The 13953-nt window shown below is 50.0% G+C and overlaps 1 protein-coding gene across 1 annotated transcript; it reads left to right on the top strand.

Annotated features, from left to right (window-relative positions):
* The first annotated feature begins 1232 nt into the window (after positions 1 to 1232).
* LOC141977097 (cathepsin S-like) lies at positions 1233 to 12657 on the top strand. Its single transcript, XM_074938402.1, has 8 exons — positions 1233 to 1677; positions 4362 to 4502; positions 5718 to 5840; positions 7448 to 7597; positions 7679 to 7903; positions 9326 to 9491; positions 11003 to 11105; positions 11315 to 12657. The coding sequence occupies exons 2-8, from the start codon at positions 4371 to 4373 to the stop codon at positions 11412 to 11414; spliced, it is 999 nt and encodes a 332-aa protein (XP_074794503.1). The 5' UTR covers positions 1233 to 1677; positions 4362 to 4370; the 3' UTR covers positions 11415 to 12657.
* Positions 12658 to 13953: the final 1296 nt, after the last annotated feature.

The following is a 13953-nucleotide window of genomic DNA, read 5'->3' as shown; positions in this document are numbered from 1 at the left end:
CACCGGAACATACTTCAGTACTAAAGTGATTTGTAACCCAACACCAGCCAAAGTTGATTATTTTGAGCAACACCGCTCTATCTGCTGGATAGCTCAGCAGAGCAGGTGCATTCATGTAAATACAGTTTGCTCCTGAAGTCTCTTACTCTCATTCACAGAGTTCATTCAGACCCTGCTTACATGTGTAACCCGTTAGAGGCTGCAGCAGGCAAATATTCATCTCCGAAAACATTTCATTGCTATGCAGTCTGTGTTCCCAGGGTTATTCAGAATAGGAGCTATGCTGATTTCTAGCAGCTGAAGATCTGGCCTGGTTAGCCTTTGCACTGCTATAGAACCTTTCATCTGTGGATCTCAGGGTCCATCTCAGCACCTGCAGGACTGGATTAATCTTTTGTGGGCCACGGCTCCAGGACCGTCGCTCAACCCCCTGCTCTGTCCACTGCTCCATTCCGACCCCCCATTCCCCTCGGATTCTTCCCCCAGAGGCCCTGTCCGCGCTCCACCCCGTGGCCCCACTCGCACTTGGCCTCTTCCCTCCCAAGGCCCTGCCTGCAGTTTGAAAGGGGTGAGGGGGTGGAGAGGAACATCTGCCAGCCTGTCTTTGGGATTCTAGGCCTCATTAGCATATTCAAAGTGCCAATATCCATATGCTAATGTGCACCTAGAGGGCATTTCTGCTCAGCCCTGTGCACTCAGGAAAGTGCCCGGGTGCTCTGAAAATCCCAGTCAATGCTGGGTGCTCAGGCAGTTGAGGCTAAACCAAACACCGGCTCGGAGAGCGTGCTGGGTGCCTAAATGCCCAGTGAAGCAGGCACTGGACTGCAACTCAGGAGACCTGCATTCTAGTCCTTGCACTAGCCCTGCCCTGCTGTGTGACCTTGGGCAAATTGCTTCCCTGATCTGTGCCTCAGTTTCCCCCTGCCCTCCGTCTGTCTCTATCTATTTAGCTTGCGAGCTCAGGGAGGCAGGCTCTGTCTTTCCCTCTGTGTTCATGCAGAACCTGGTGCACCTGGGTCCTGATTTCAGCTGTTATCTCTAGGTTTTACCATAATACTGATGGTAACTTAAACCCCAAAAGGGAGGTCCCAGCGACTGTTTGCACCTGTCTGAGCTTTTGAAAATGTTGACCCTACTAGTTTATTTTTTAACTCTCCAAATCATGTGCTGTAGGGTCTGGGAAGGGAAGGAAAAACATCTGATTTTAGTTTTCCGGGGCTGGGGACTGAAAATCAGCCTGCAGCTGTAGTGAACATCCCTATTTTGATACAGTCACAGTAATAGTGAAACCAGAGGTCCTGCCATTTCCCCATTCACAGTCCCCTGTGATGAGCCTGGCAGGGCAAACCGAAGTTGTTGTTCTCAGCATGCAGTCAGAGCAGGAAGGGTGTTAGGGTTCACTCAGGAGCCAACCTTGGGAGGTTTCAGAGTAACAGCCGTGTTAGTCTGTATTCGCAAAAAGAAAAGGAGGACTTGTGGCACCTTAGAGACTAACCAATTTATTTGAGCATGAGCTTTCGTGAGCTACAGCATCCAATGAAGTGAGCTGTAGCTCACAAAAGCTCATGCTCAAATAAATTGGTTAACCTTGGGAGGAGAATTTGGGGGAATTCTTGCTGCCTGCTGATCAGTTCAGGATTCCTGCCTAGAAATCTCCACTGGGTGAACTCCCATCAGGTATGTTTGGCTTTTTCTTTTTCCCCCTGTACTTTAAATCTCCTCTTCGTCATGTTTGGAACCATGTGTTTGAGGAAGTAAAATCAAGAAATGACGTTTTGTATTTTGCTTGTAGAGAGTTTGCATCTGCAGACACCGGCGTGTATCAGTCTTGTCTTTCTATCCCCATATAAAACTCTCTCTCTTCCAGTAACCCCCTCTATCCAGTGATGAGCTGCCAAAATCTTAACCGGTTCCCTATAAAAAGTTCTGATTTAAGGGATGTGCCCCAGTATGTATTTTTTGTAGCAACAGGGTTACCATATGTCCGTATTTTCCCGGACGGCGATTTAAGAACCAAAAAGCCTGTCCTGTCCGGGAAAATACGGGTGTGTGTTAACCCTGCCTCAAGTTCTTTTTTAAAAAGATGGGCCTGAACTAGAAACGAGCTCCGTTTCACATGTGTGGGTCCCCGCCACGCCCTGGGGGTGTGCTAGGGGGACCAGATGTCCCGATTTTATAGGGACAGTCCCAATTTTGGGGTCTTTTTCCTTATATAGGCTCCTATTACCCCCCACCCCCGTCCTGATTTTTCACACTTGCTGTCTGGTCACCCTAGGGTGTGCACATGTGTGGGTCCCAGCTGCTCCATGCCCCCCTCATTGAAGCAGGTGTGCAGGGTTACTGCCCTGGGAACGGCAGGGCACCAGTGGATGTGGGGCCAGCTGCAGACAGGGGCGTGGGGCAGGGCTAGCTGGAAGCAGGGGGTGCGGGGCTGGCTGCGGGCAGGGCAGGGGGTGTGGAGCTGGCTGGAGACAGGAGGGTGCGGGGTTGGCTGGAGGCAAGGGGCTGGCTGGAGACCGGGCAGGAGCTGACTGGAGGTAGGGGCTGGCTGCAGGCAAGGCATGGGGGTGCAGGGCTGGCTGGAGACAGGGGCTGGCTGCGGGCAGGGCAGGGGGTGTGGCAGGGGCTGGGGCGGGCAGGGCAGGGGTTATGCGAGGGGCTGGTGCGGGCAGCGGGTGCAGAGGTGGCTGGAGGCAGGGGCTGGTGCGGGAAGGGGGTGCAGGGGGTGCCTGGAGGCAGGGCAGGGGGTGCGGCAGAGGCTGGCTGCAGGCAGGGGGTGGCTGGAGGCAGGGGATGTGGGGGTGGCTGGAGGCAGGGCAGGGGGTGCAGGGGGTGGCTGGAGGCAGGGCAGGAGGTGTGGGGGTGGCTGGAGGCAGGGGCTGGTGTGGGCAGGGGGTGGCTGGAGGCAGGGCAGGGGGTGTGGGGGTGGCTGGAGGCAGGAGGTGCAGGGGGTGGCTGGAGGCAGGGGCTGGCTGCAGGCAGGGGGTGCGCAGGCAGGGGGTGCAGTGGTGGCTGGAGGCAGGGGCTGGTGCGGGCAGGGGGTGCAGGGGGTGGCTGGAGGCAGGGCAGGGGGTGCAGGGCATGGCTGGAGGCAGGGCAGGGGGTGCGGGGGTGGCTGGAGGCAGGGCAGGGGGTACGGCAGGGGGTGGCTGGAGGCAGGGCAGGGGGTGCGGGGGCGGCTGGAGGCAGGGCAGGGGGTGCGGGGGTGGCTGGAGGCAGGGGGTGCAGGGGGTGGCTGGAGGCAGGGTGGTGGGCGCTCACGGGGAGAGCAGTAGGACGCAGCCCAGGCCCAGCAGAGCAGCCGGGGACCCACCAGGCAGCAGCGGGAGCCCCAGGGCCAGGGGTCGGGGGACCAGCAGCACCAGGGCTCGTGCCCAGGGCCCAGGAGCAGCCCACATGGCTCCCGCAGCGCAGCGCCCCCGGCGGCCGGAGGAGGAATTTCATCGCTTCCCGGCCGGAGCCCATCAAAGCCTCAGCGCCCCCTGCAGGGAAGCGAGTTAACAACCGGTTCTAAATCTGCTTCAAAATTTAACAACCGGTTCGGGCGAACCGGCTCCAGCTCACCACTGCCTCTATCTATCCATTCAACACCCTCTCTCTCACTTGCCATACACCCTCTCTATCTATTCTCATACACCCGCTCTGTCTCTCTGTCTTTCTAGCCCTGTACACCCCTCCATCTTCCTATTTAGGCTGGAGTGTTTAAAGGAACCTAGGGGAGTTAGGTGAGAGTTAATGGGATTTGGGTGCCTAACTCCCTTGAAAATCGCTTGGGCTTCTTTGAAAATCCAAGCCCTCTTCATCTAAATCTCTCTGGGCCAGATCCTCAGCCGGTGTAAATCAGCTTTGCTCCAGTGACCACAATGGAGCAACACCAGTTTACACCACCTAGGGATCAAACTCATTGACCTCAGTGAAGTTACATCAATTCCCACCCCAGCTGGGAATGTCTCTGACTTTCGCTAGCTCTGTCCCTCCCTCCCTGCTGTATCCCTTACACCAGGCTCTGATGCCCAGGTCCAGGTCCAAGATCCAGTTCAGGAGCTGTGGAAGTACCCGGGGGATATTATCCATTCACCTAGCTCTGTTTTCCTTTCACGTCTGTTGTTGTCGTATGGGGTTCCAGGAAGCCCCTTCCCCTGCCCCCTCGCTCCCAAGAGGTACAAGTGTGAGAGCTGCTGCAGGGTCAGGGTTTGCTTCTTGACACTTTGCTCCTGGCAGAGAGAGTGGAGAAATCTCAGCAAGTCAGTGTTGGATCTTTTGCACCATCACTGAGTGGAGGAAATTGAGACACTTGACTTAACCATGCAGATATTATCTTTCACCAGCGTGCTCTTTTTTTTTTTTTTTTTTTTTTCTAGCTGACCAGAATGAAGCTGTTGCTTTGTATCTTCCTGGCCTCTCTTGCTTCTGCTGCTACTGCACATCTACACTCAGACCCGACGCTGGACAACCACTGGGAGCTCTGGAAGAAAACCTATGGCAAGCAATACAGCCACAAGGTGGGGTCTGTGCAGCTGTGGGTTCGAAGTAGGGGAGGGGGATTTCCATCACCATCTCCCCTCCGGTCAGCAGGTATCCAGGACCTTGGCATGCCAGCCCTCCGGCAGCTCTCACTGAGATCGGTGCCTCCTGCTCCTCTCCTGGAGACTGTAAAGCTCTCTCTGCTTTCAGAAGTGCATTCAGCTTTAATGAGCATTGGGCCCTGTATGTACCCTCCACCTTGCCTAAACCATCCCAGGGGGTTAGCTGATTTCTTAAAGCGTGTTTTGTTACGGATATATTAGAGCCAGGTGACATATTTCACCCACCTCTTTTTTCTTTCTTTCTTTTTTTTTTTTGGTGGCAAAATGCATATTCGGGTTGACAGAAACAATTGGGGAATTTGGCTAGATTTTGGCAGATTGTTTCTGTCAAATTAAAAAAAATAAAATGGGAAGGTGGGAAAAAGTGATTCATTTCAGCGTTTAATAAATGAACCGTTTTGACTTTTCCTTTTGGAAAGCCATTTTGTCTTGGAATTTCCCTCCGTTCTATTAACAATAACTAAATAAAAAGGTTTAAAAAGCCCTAAATTGAAACAAAATGTTTGACTCAAGTCCAAAAATCTTCAACTGATTTTTAAAACATTGTTCGGTTTGGCTGCCAAACCAAAAAGTCAGTGATTTGCACAGCTGTAAGCTGTCTCGTGAATGTTTGATTCTTGATATTGTTTTGCATCCTAACTGTATGTTCAGCTCCTTAATTACTTTGGCTTAGTTGAAAGCCCCGACTGCTTGGGGTCATTAGTGAATCCTATAGTACTTTCCTCCTAAATTACAGGGTATCATCACTGTCCTGGTGGCAATTACATTCTGCCTCCCTATAATTCCCCCTGAAGATTTAAGTGGATACAATGTGATTCTTCTCTTCTTGTCCCACCCTGTTGTTTAGTGTTGCTGTGTGCTGTTAAAAAACAGCTGCAGACCACTCCAGAACTGGCTGCATTTTGGGGCTGCGGTAGGACTCAATCTTGCCACGCTTAACTTGTTAAGACTCCCCTTGATTTCCTAGGAAGTTTTGCTTGAGTGAGTGTTGCAGGATCTAAGCAAGATTTTTGCAAAGCCTTGGGTTCCTGGGGGATAAAAAAAACGCAGTGGAACTATAACCCATTTATACTACAGATGGTTTCCTCTGGGCTACTGCATAGTATTGTGGGGGCTGTGCTTTGGTTCCAGAAAGAGGAAGGGGAACGGCGCGTGACCTGGGAAAAGAACCTCAAGCTCGTTATGCTGCATAACCTCAAGCACTCACTGGGGCTGCATTCCTATGAGCTGGGCATGAACCACCTGGCAGACATGGTGAGTTTAAAAAAAATATCACTTCAGACCAAGTGACTGGGCATCTGGGAATTATCTGTATTTCTCAGGGGGTGCCGTGGCCAGAGAATGTAACTGAATCGGGGTAGAATAAGCTGCAGCCAATCCAGGGTCAGTATGAGCAGTGCAGAGGTAGGCCCACAAACCACAGCACCCCTGTGCATCCTCCAGCAGCAACCTGCCCCCTTTACCGCTCCCGAGAGCTGTGGAAATCTTTGTCCTACATGCTCGTGTCAGGGGTGTGTGTGGGAAATCTGCCATCAATGGGGTAGTCCTGATTTTTTAGGTGCAGGTACTCCACCCCCTGCTAGCCCGCTGCTGGTGTGACCCCTCCCTTCCCCCCCACCCCCCCCGAATGTTTCTGTATCAAATGGCATCCTCCAAGCAGCGTGACCTTGCACATAGAGTGCACGTGAGATCAAAACTGAGAGAATCCCATTCCTGCAGGTTCCTGTTTGTCTATGTTACTGTGTCTGCCACCCTCCCTTACCTCCATGAGGAATGCCACGTGTGGAATAACACACAGCCTGTCTGCTAGGCCATTGCGGGTTAAAGAAGTTGCTCCTTTAACTGAAATTGCAGGGGCTTGTGCTTCAGATCCCGTTACTGCCACCGCCAAGCATTCAGAACTCAGGAGTCAGGCCCCTAAAATTATGGTGGCTTAAAAATCCTGGGATTTGAAGAAAGTCTAAGTCTGGGGGCTCTTTTTATTTGCCTCTGGGTTTTGCGCTTTTAAGGGTTATGTTTTCCTGCAGGTCTCCACAGCTACACGAGAGATGGAAACTTAAAAAAAAAAAAAAAAAAAAAAGGCTGAAACTCTTGTGCAATCTCACAACTCCTTCCCCCCGACATTGGTGCTTTAAGGAAAACACCAGATATACTGACACTCTCAATAAAATCAAGAGACTTGGCAATGCTGATGCTCCTGGGTAGAGCTTTGTGAAGAAGAGATTTTTTTGGTTTGGTGGCTGAAAAATCAATAAATCAAAAGTTAGTTTCAGGTGGACCTGAAATAGCAATGGTGAAATGAAAAAAAGATTAAAACAATTCATTTAGGGTTGGACGACGCATTTTGTTTAGTTTTCTAGATTATTTTACCTTTTTTAGAAAGAAATAAATAAAATGGAAGTAAAATTTGAACTGAAAAGTCATTTTGACGAGTTTTGAATTTTTCCCCCCCGGCTGAGACAATTTTGCAAATTCAAGGTGAGTTCACGCATTGTTTCGGTCCACCCAAAGAAAAGTTTTCAACCAAAAAAAAATATTGTTTTTGTCTGAAAACTTTCCGACAGCGCTAGTCCTGGGTTCTCTCCCCAGCAATGTCCTGGGGGAGGATTAGCACATGAAGAATCACAGAATCCAGAGTTCCCGGCAAACAAAGCTACAGCATAGGCTATTGTGTCAGCCAGGCTGATCCCCAGCATTCAGTCCTGCTCATATTTTTCAGTGCATAAAGGAAAACACTGTGTCAATGAACATGAGTTGAACCTGAGCTGCAGAGTTTGTATCAGAATTTCCCCAGTTTTCAGGGCCAGCCTGTACATCAAGGGGACGTCAGTCTGAAGGGGTGTGTGTGTTTTTTTAACTAGACCAGCGAGGAAGTGGCTGCTTTGTTAACTGGAGTGAAAATTCCCCACCGACCTGACCGGAATTCCACCTACAGGCCGCGCCCTGGCAGCCAAGTGCCAGACTCCATGGACTGGAGGGACAAAGGATGTGTTACTGATGTGAAAAATCAGGTGGGAGGCTCAATCTGTTCCCTTTGCTGACATGGGTGCCCATCACAGCAGTGGCTCAGTGCATCTCTCTGGCTTTTTCAGGGGCCCTGTGGCTCCTGCTGGGCTTTCAGTGCTGTCGGTGCCCTAGAAGCCCAGGTGAAACTGAAAACTGGAAACCTGGTGTCTCTCAGCGCACAGAACCTAGTCGACTGTACCAGTATGTATGGGAACCACGGCTGCAGCGGTGGATTTATGACCTACGCCTTCCAGTACATCATTGATAATGACGGCATTGATTCGGACGCTTCCTATCCGTACACGGCTCAGGTTGGTATCCAGATTTCAGACAGACACAGAGAGGGTCTGTCTACACTGCACGCAAAGCTCGGGTTCTGATTAAGGCTCCCCTTCTATCCACACACAAATCAGCCTGACTCAGGTCAGCAAGCGCTCAGGCCCAAGGTCCTAGGACTCTGCTAGAGGGGTAGGTCAGAGTCCGAGTCCTGCTGACTTGCGTCCAAGCCTTGTCATTTTGCAGAGTGGGTGCAGCAAAAGCTGCAGACCTGAGTCAGAAGGTCTGTGCAGGGCAGTATGGACACATTAGCACAGCTGTGAGACCTGGGCCCAGCAATTGTAAACCCAGGTTTACAGTGCAGTGTGGATGCTGAAGAGTGGGCTTGGAAACACTGAGTCCGCAAGCCTGGGTCCCAGAGACCCAGGTTTAAGAATGCCGTGTAGACATCCCCCAAAAACACAGAGACTCCCTAGTCCTTTTTGTAGTCTGTTGCTGGCATCTCTTCTGGCGAGTGTGTAGCATTCTGTTCTTTGTGGCCTGTTTTGCTGGGTCTTCCTGTGCTGTTTGTGTCAGCACAAAGAACAAGAGAAGAGGTCTGCAGGCAGCCGTTAGAGCAGTAAAACTTGGTGTCAGTATTCCTGACGTCTACTCCCAATGTTGGGTGGAGACTGGTGCCTAATGGCTAGAGCAGAGGGACTTGTGCTCAGGTCACTTGGGTTGTAATCTTAGCTCTGTTTGTTCCTCTGACTTCTCTGTGAAACCCAGCTAATCACACTTCCCTCTGTCCCAGAGGCATGGAGGCTCATAAATCCATCGGTGAAATGCGTGCTGCAAATGTTCACTGCTGTCATTGAAAGCTGAATCCTCATATTTCTCCTTACCTGAGTGATGGGAAAGGAGAGAGATTAACACTGAGTGAATTAAAATTGGCTGAAAATGCTCTTTTCAGGGCACCAAAACTATTTGTGAATTTGACCTAAATTTGGCAAATATTTTCAGCCAAAAACCTCCCCTGATTTTTTCCCCCCGGAAATGTCAAAAGGAACCGTTTTGACAGCTCATTCGGAAATGAAATGACATTCTAAATGTTTCATTTGAGCCAAATCAAATTTTTTTCGATTTTTCGTTTCCGCAAAAAACCCTGGAAAAAATGCAATTTTGGTTTGAAACAAACCAATGGGTTTTTTAGATTTTTTTTTGTTTTGTTTTCTTTCATTTGTTTGTTTTTCCGGGTAAGTCACTGAACTGAAAAATCAGTTAGTCCCTCAGCTCTGATCTCGATGCCGAGAGGCAGAGGGAATGCTCCAGAGGGAGCAGCAGTGGTTTAAGAAATGTGAGGGATTCAGACAACGGAGGGGAATACAAAGGAGATAAAAACAAATATTGCGAGTGGGTCAGATGTTCATGCCAGAGGCTGAAATGTCCCTGTTTCATCTGCTCTTTGCCACTGCCAGAACGGAACGTGTCACTATAACCCTGCCACCCGAGCCGCCACCTGCTCCAAGTTCGTTGAGCTTCCGTATGCCGATGAAGCAGCCCTGAAGGATGCCGTAGCCAATATTGGACCTGTGTCTGTCGCCATAGATGCGAAACAGCCTTCGTTTTTCCTGTACAGATCAGGTATGTTCTCTAATCTAGAACACCTCGCGCCCGGTGCTGTACATAGTTTGAAGCCGTGATGCCTTTGCTTTCTGTGGACTGTCTCTTTAAATGTAAAGGGGAATGTGGAGGAAGTTGCTATTTGTTCTGCAGCTTGTTACTGAGGAGACGTGCACATTGTGCTCTTCCCATGGAGACCTGGCTTTTGTTTTCTTGTTATTTCCTGGAATCTTTTGATCCCTCTATAAATTACAGTCATTATCAAACAAAAACCACAGGCAGCTGAATGCATGTTTTGCTGTTTGTGAGTGACACCATCCTGTTACCCCTTGGTTCATAGGAGCTGACTTTTATTTTTCCCCAGGGGTGCTCCACCCCTTCCCCTGAGGCCCCACCCTCACTCCGCCTCTTCCCACTCCCAGCTCCCCCGAGGCTCCTGCCCTGCTTACTGCTCTCTGCCTTCCCCAAGCGCCTTTCCTAGCTGCCAAACAGCTGATCTGCGGTGCCTCCAAACAGCTGATCAGTGGCACCTTTGGCAGTGCCGCCCATCATCTGTGGCTGCCTACATTACCCCAGGAGCCGTCTCAACCCCAGAACTGGGCTGAAAGGCCATTTTAGAGCCGCCCTGGGCTGAGTTTGGTGCAGCACAAAATTGCAGCCACAATATCTGACAGTGCCTGGAATACAACCCAGTCAAAACTAATTAAAAAAAAGCACAGGTTAATGTAAGCCACACCCACTCAGTGGTGGCTGGGCCACAGAAAGGTTGAGGAGCCTGCCACAGCCTTGGTTAGAAGAGGCTGGGTCTTACAGAGCAAGCAGGAAAGGCTCATGCGTTAATTCAGAAGTCCCACGTTCAGTCCCCGCTGCCCACCCTGGCACACTGGCATTACAATAGCATGAGAGAAGGGTCCACACTGGGGTCCACACTTCGATGTTGCATAAGTTATGGCAAGCTCCCAGGTTGCTGTAGATCCTAACCCTGGCTGGCATGCCCCCTATGCCGGAGCTTTTGGAAGGGCGCCTCCTAAGACAGCTTGTGGCTGTCTTACTCGGTTCCTGTGCTGGGGGAATTCTGGATATAGGGCTTTTAAGGGAACACCGTGAGGAGACCATAGTGGGAGGAAGATTCCCTCCCGGTGCTTATGGGAATTGGGATACTGAAATAACTCACGGGATGTGTGAGGTAATGGAGCCTTTCAATGTTTGTACAGGCCATGGAAATTAAACTTCCCAGTGGACAGCACGCTGGACTGGGGCTTAGGAGAGCTGGGTTTGATTCCAAGGGCAAGTCACTGCCTGCACTGTGCCTCAGTTTCCCCATCTGTGCAATGGAGATAATGAGACTGACCTGCTTTGTGATCTACTGATGAAAAGAGTGAGGGATTGTTATTATTACCCCCCATACAGGGGAGCAGGTTAGAGGCATGTTGGCACCATTTGGATGCTGTTGCTCACAACAATTTTATTGAGCAGAGAAGTCCTTGCTGGCTTTTTATTCTCCCTTGTGATTGCGCATTCTTTCCTTCCAGGAGTCTACGATGATCCACGTTGCACTGATGATGTGAATCATGGGGTTCTAGTTATCGGCTATGGCACCCTGGATGGGAAGGACTTTTGGCTTGTGAAAAACAGGTAAAAGAAAATCCATTACTAAGCCGTATTTATCTATAGAATAACGTGCTCCTGGGATATGCGTGGGGTATAAGTGAGCTGTGTAGAGCTGTGCACGTATGTGTCTGTACTGATGTGAATTGGATGCCCTTTTTAAACAGCTTGAAACACATGAAAAAGGTGTTTTATTCTCTTAATGTTTAATTCTGTGTTTTTTCTCCTTCCAACAGCTGGGGTGAATATTTCGGTGACAAAGGGTTTATTCGAATGTCCAGGAACAAAGGAAACCACTGTGGGATTGCCAGTTATGGCTCTTATCCACAAATATAGAGGGACGCTCTGCTTCAGAATGCACTCTGGAGATGTGGTCTGTTAAACTGCGAATCTTAGCCTTGCTGTAATCTAACTGCTCTGTTTGAGAACAATGTAGGGGCTGTAGTGGCAAAATCCTCCCATCAGATCCATCTGACGGACCTGAGATAAGTAGCCAAAATGATGAATGATCGTGGTTGGTCTGGTCCAGAATTTGGGCACTTGTAGCTCACTCTCCCTATCCCGCAGGGGTGTTTTTAATTGATTAATGTCTATACATTGCTTTGCGCATGTGAAGAGCTATTTCAGTGCTAAGTATTGTCACTGCCGCTGTCTCAAAACGTATTGGCTGAAGGCCATGTCGCACGGATAAAGCTACTCCACGTGGTGGAGTTGCCGAAGCCACGACAGAGGTAGAGAGGCGAAGTAGATGGATCAGCACATCCCTAGCCACATGTATGGATTTTCCCCAATACAGGTCACAAAGCAATCATTAGCAACCTAGGAGATCAAGCAAACTATGGACATTCCTTGGAGGAGGGAACGTGTTTCCCATGGCCACACAAAATTGGGTTGGTATCTTGCAATGCTGCTCCCATAAGTCTTATGCGAAGCCATTACACACCAGCCATCAGAAACGACCTGAGATCGCCTTGTGCCGTGGAGAAGCCCAGCCATGGAACCAAGTGCTGCTGCTGTTATAAAATGTGACCTACAGAGTGAAGTCAGCCTTTGCTACCCGCAGCGCTTGGACCAAGGACACGGTGCAGAGATGAAGGGCCTGATTCTCTCTGCCACTGCACAGCCATTTACCCCTGTGCAAAGTAGGTGTATAATGTTGCTGAATCAGAATAGCAGCAGTTTTCAGCTGAGGTATAAATGACTGCACGTGATGCACAGTAGCGGGGAGTCAGGCCCAAAGGCTGTAAATCTAGCTGCAGGTAGAGGGCTAGTGATTGAATGAGCAAGAAAGCAGGGAAAGGGTGAACCTGGAATCCACACCCCCAGCTGCAAATGCCAGCACAGCACCGGGAATCACACATCTGCTGCCCTGCTCTACTCCACAGGCTGCCGGCATATCCCAGGAGCACGTTATTCTATAGATAAATACGGCTTAGTAATGGATTTTCTTTTACCTGTTTTTCACAAGCCAAAAGTCCTTCCCATCCAGGGGGCGCCCTGCTTCTGGATCTGACCTACTGTGCCCTACTTCGAGATATGATTTGCAGACACCTATTGACCGAATCCTTGCGGGATACAGTTTCAGAGTGACGTCACACATCTCTACAGCACGTGAAATGCATTCTCATCTCTCCAATTCAGCAGTGAGGTTGCTATGACGATCCAGATGTAATCTGATCTGTAAACAATGCATGTAATAGAAATTACACATCCTCTTCTGAAAGGAAAAAAAATATATTCAATTGTCTGAGAAGTTTAGGCTCAGTCTGTTTAGCAGGGCCAGGTGTGGGTTACTTAGCGAGCGACAGAAATGCAAAGCCACACCGATTACAGACGAAACAAACTCTCAGGCCCTGATGCTGCAAAATCTAATTCATGAGGGTGGAGCCCTGAATCTCTGCAAAGTCCCAAGACGGCTCCATATGGGCACAAGGGTCTGCTTGAATTAATCAGGTTACAAGCTCAGGGCTTTAGTTAATCAAAGGGAAGCCAGTAAAAATGTGGGATCCATCAGTGTGTTGCAGGGGCCAGGTAGAAAAATGATCACCGGTGGGACAGTAGTGAGAAATCACATCTTTGTCAAAATGTAACCATTTGGGGAGCTTGTCCCCAGTTATTTCTTTATCTTTGTGGCTGGTTTTAGCAAAATATAATCTGTCAGTTGCAAAAAAAAATTCCCCACAAACCCACAAAAAACCCCATCAATGGATGAATGTGAACAACTGAGCAACATCGCCTCATGGTGAAATTTCATGAGATTTTCAAGAACCTCCAAATCATTTCTTGCCCTGGGCTAAATTTGCAGTTGTACTTGGGTGGTTCCATGAGGCTGTCTTGTGTCACTGCTTCCCCTCGTTTGCGGGGAGCGCCAGGTGAGTGACTGATGGATCTTGGGCAGCCCCTGTTGTTAGGCAATGTCTGACTGTGTGCTGTTTGTTACCTGAACGTTTAGGATGAAATTCACCCTGTGCAGAGGGCCAGCACAAGGTCTAGACGCCATTCTAGGGTGATCAGGTGCCCAGTTTTTGCCTAGAAAGTCCGGTTTTAAAAGGGACCAGACAGTGTCCAATCAGATTTACTGACCGGACATTCAACGTCTGGTTACTGCGGGCGAGGGAGGCGCTGGATCATCACCCACACCAACCTCTACTCAGCCGGGGCCGCCTCCTACCTTTGTTGAGTGGCTGCAGCTCCCAGCCCTGGTTCCACAGGCAAATCCCTCCTGACCCAGGTGGCGAGGGATGGAAGGAGAAAAGCAGTGAGCAACAGGGGAGGAGGGAAGAGGAGTGGATGGGGCTGGGCCTCAGGGGAAGAGTCGGGGCAGAGGCGGGGCTTTAGGGGGAAATAGGCAGGGAAGGGGAGATTCTGGCATGCA

This window comes from Natator depressus, chromosome 24, assembly GCF_965152275.1.
Source record: "Natator depressus isolate rNatDep1 chromosome 24, rNatDep2.hap1, whole genome shotgun sequence".
Classification (NCBI taxonomy): Eukaryota; Metazoa; Chordata; order Testudines; family Cheloniidae; genus Natator; species Natator depressus.
Note: the sequence above shows the minus strand (reverse complement) of the source record. Positions and strands in the feature narration are given on the sequence as shown.

Bases quoted from the DNA above. Each gene is read 5' to 3' on its own strand.
- LOC141977097 (XM_074938402.1), top strand. From the start codon at position 4,371: ATGAAGCTGTTGCTTTGTATCTTCCTGGCCTCTCTTGCTTCTGCTGCT. The intron at 7,598-7,678 runs GTGGGAGGCTCA...TGGCTTTTTCAG, and splicing joins TTACTGATGTGAAAAATCAG to GGGCCCTGTGGCTCCTGCTG. The intron at 9,492-11,002 runs GTATGTTCTCTA...CTTTCCTTCCAG, and splicing joins GTTTTTCCTGTACAGATCAG to GAGTCTACGATGATCCACGT.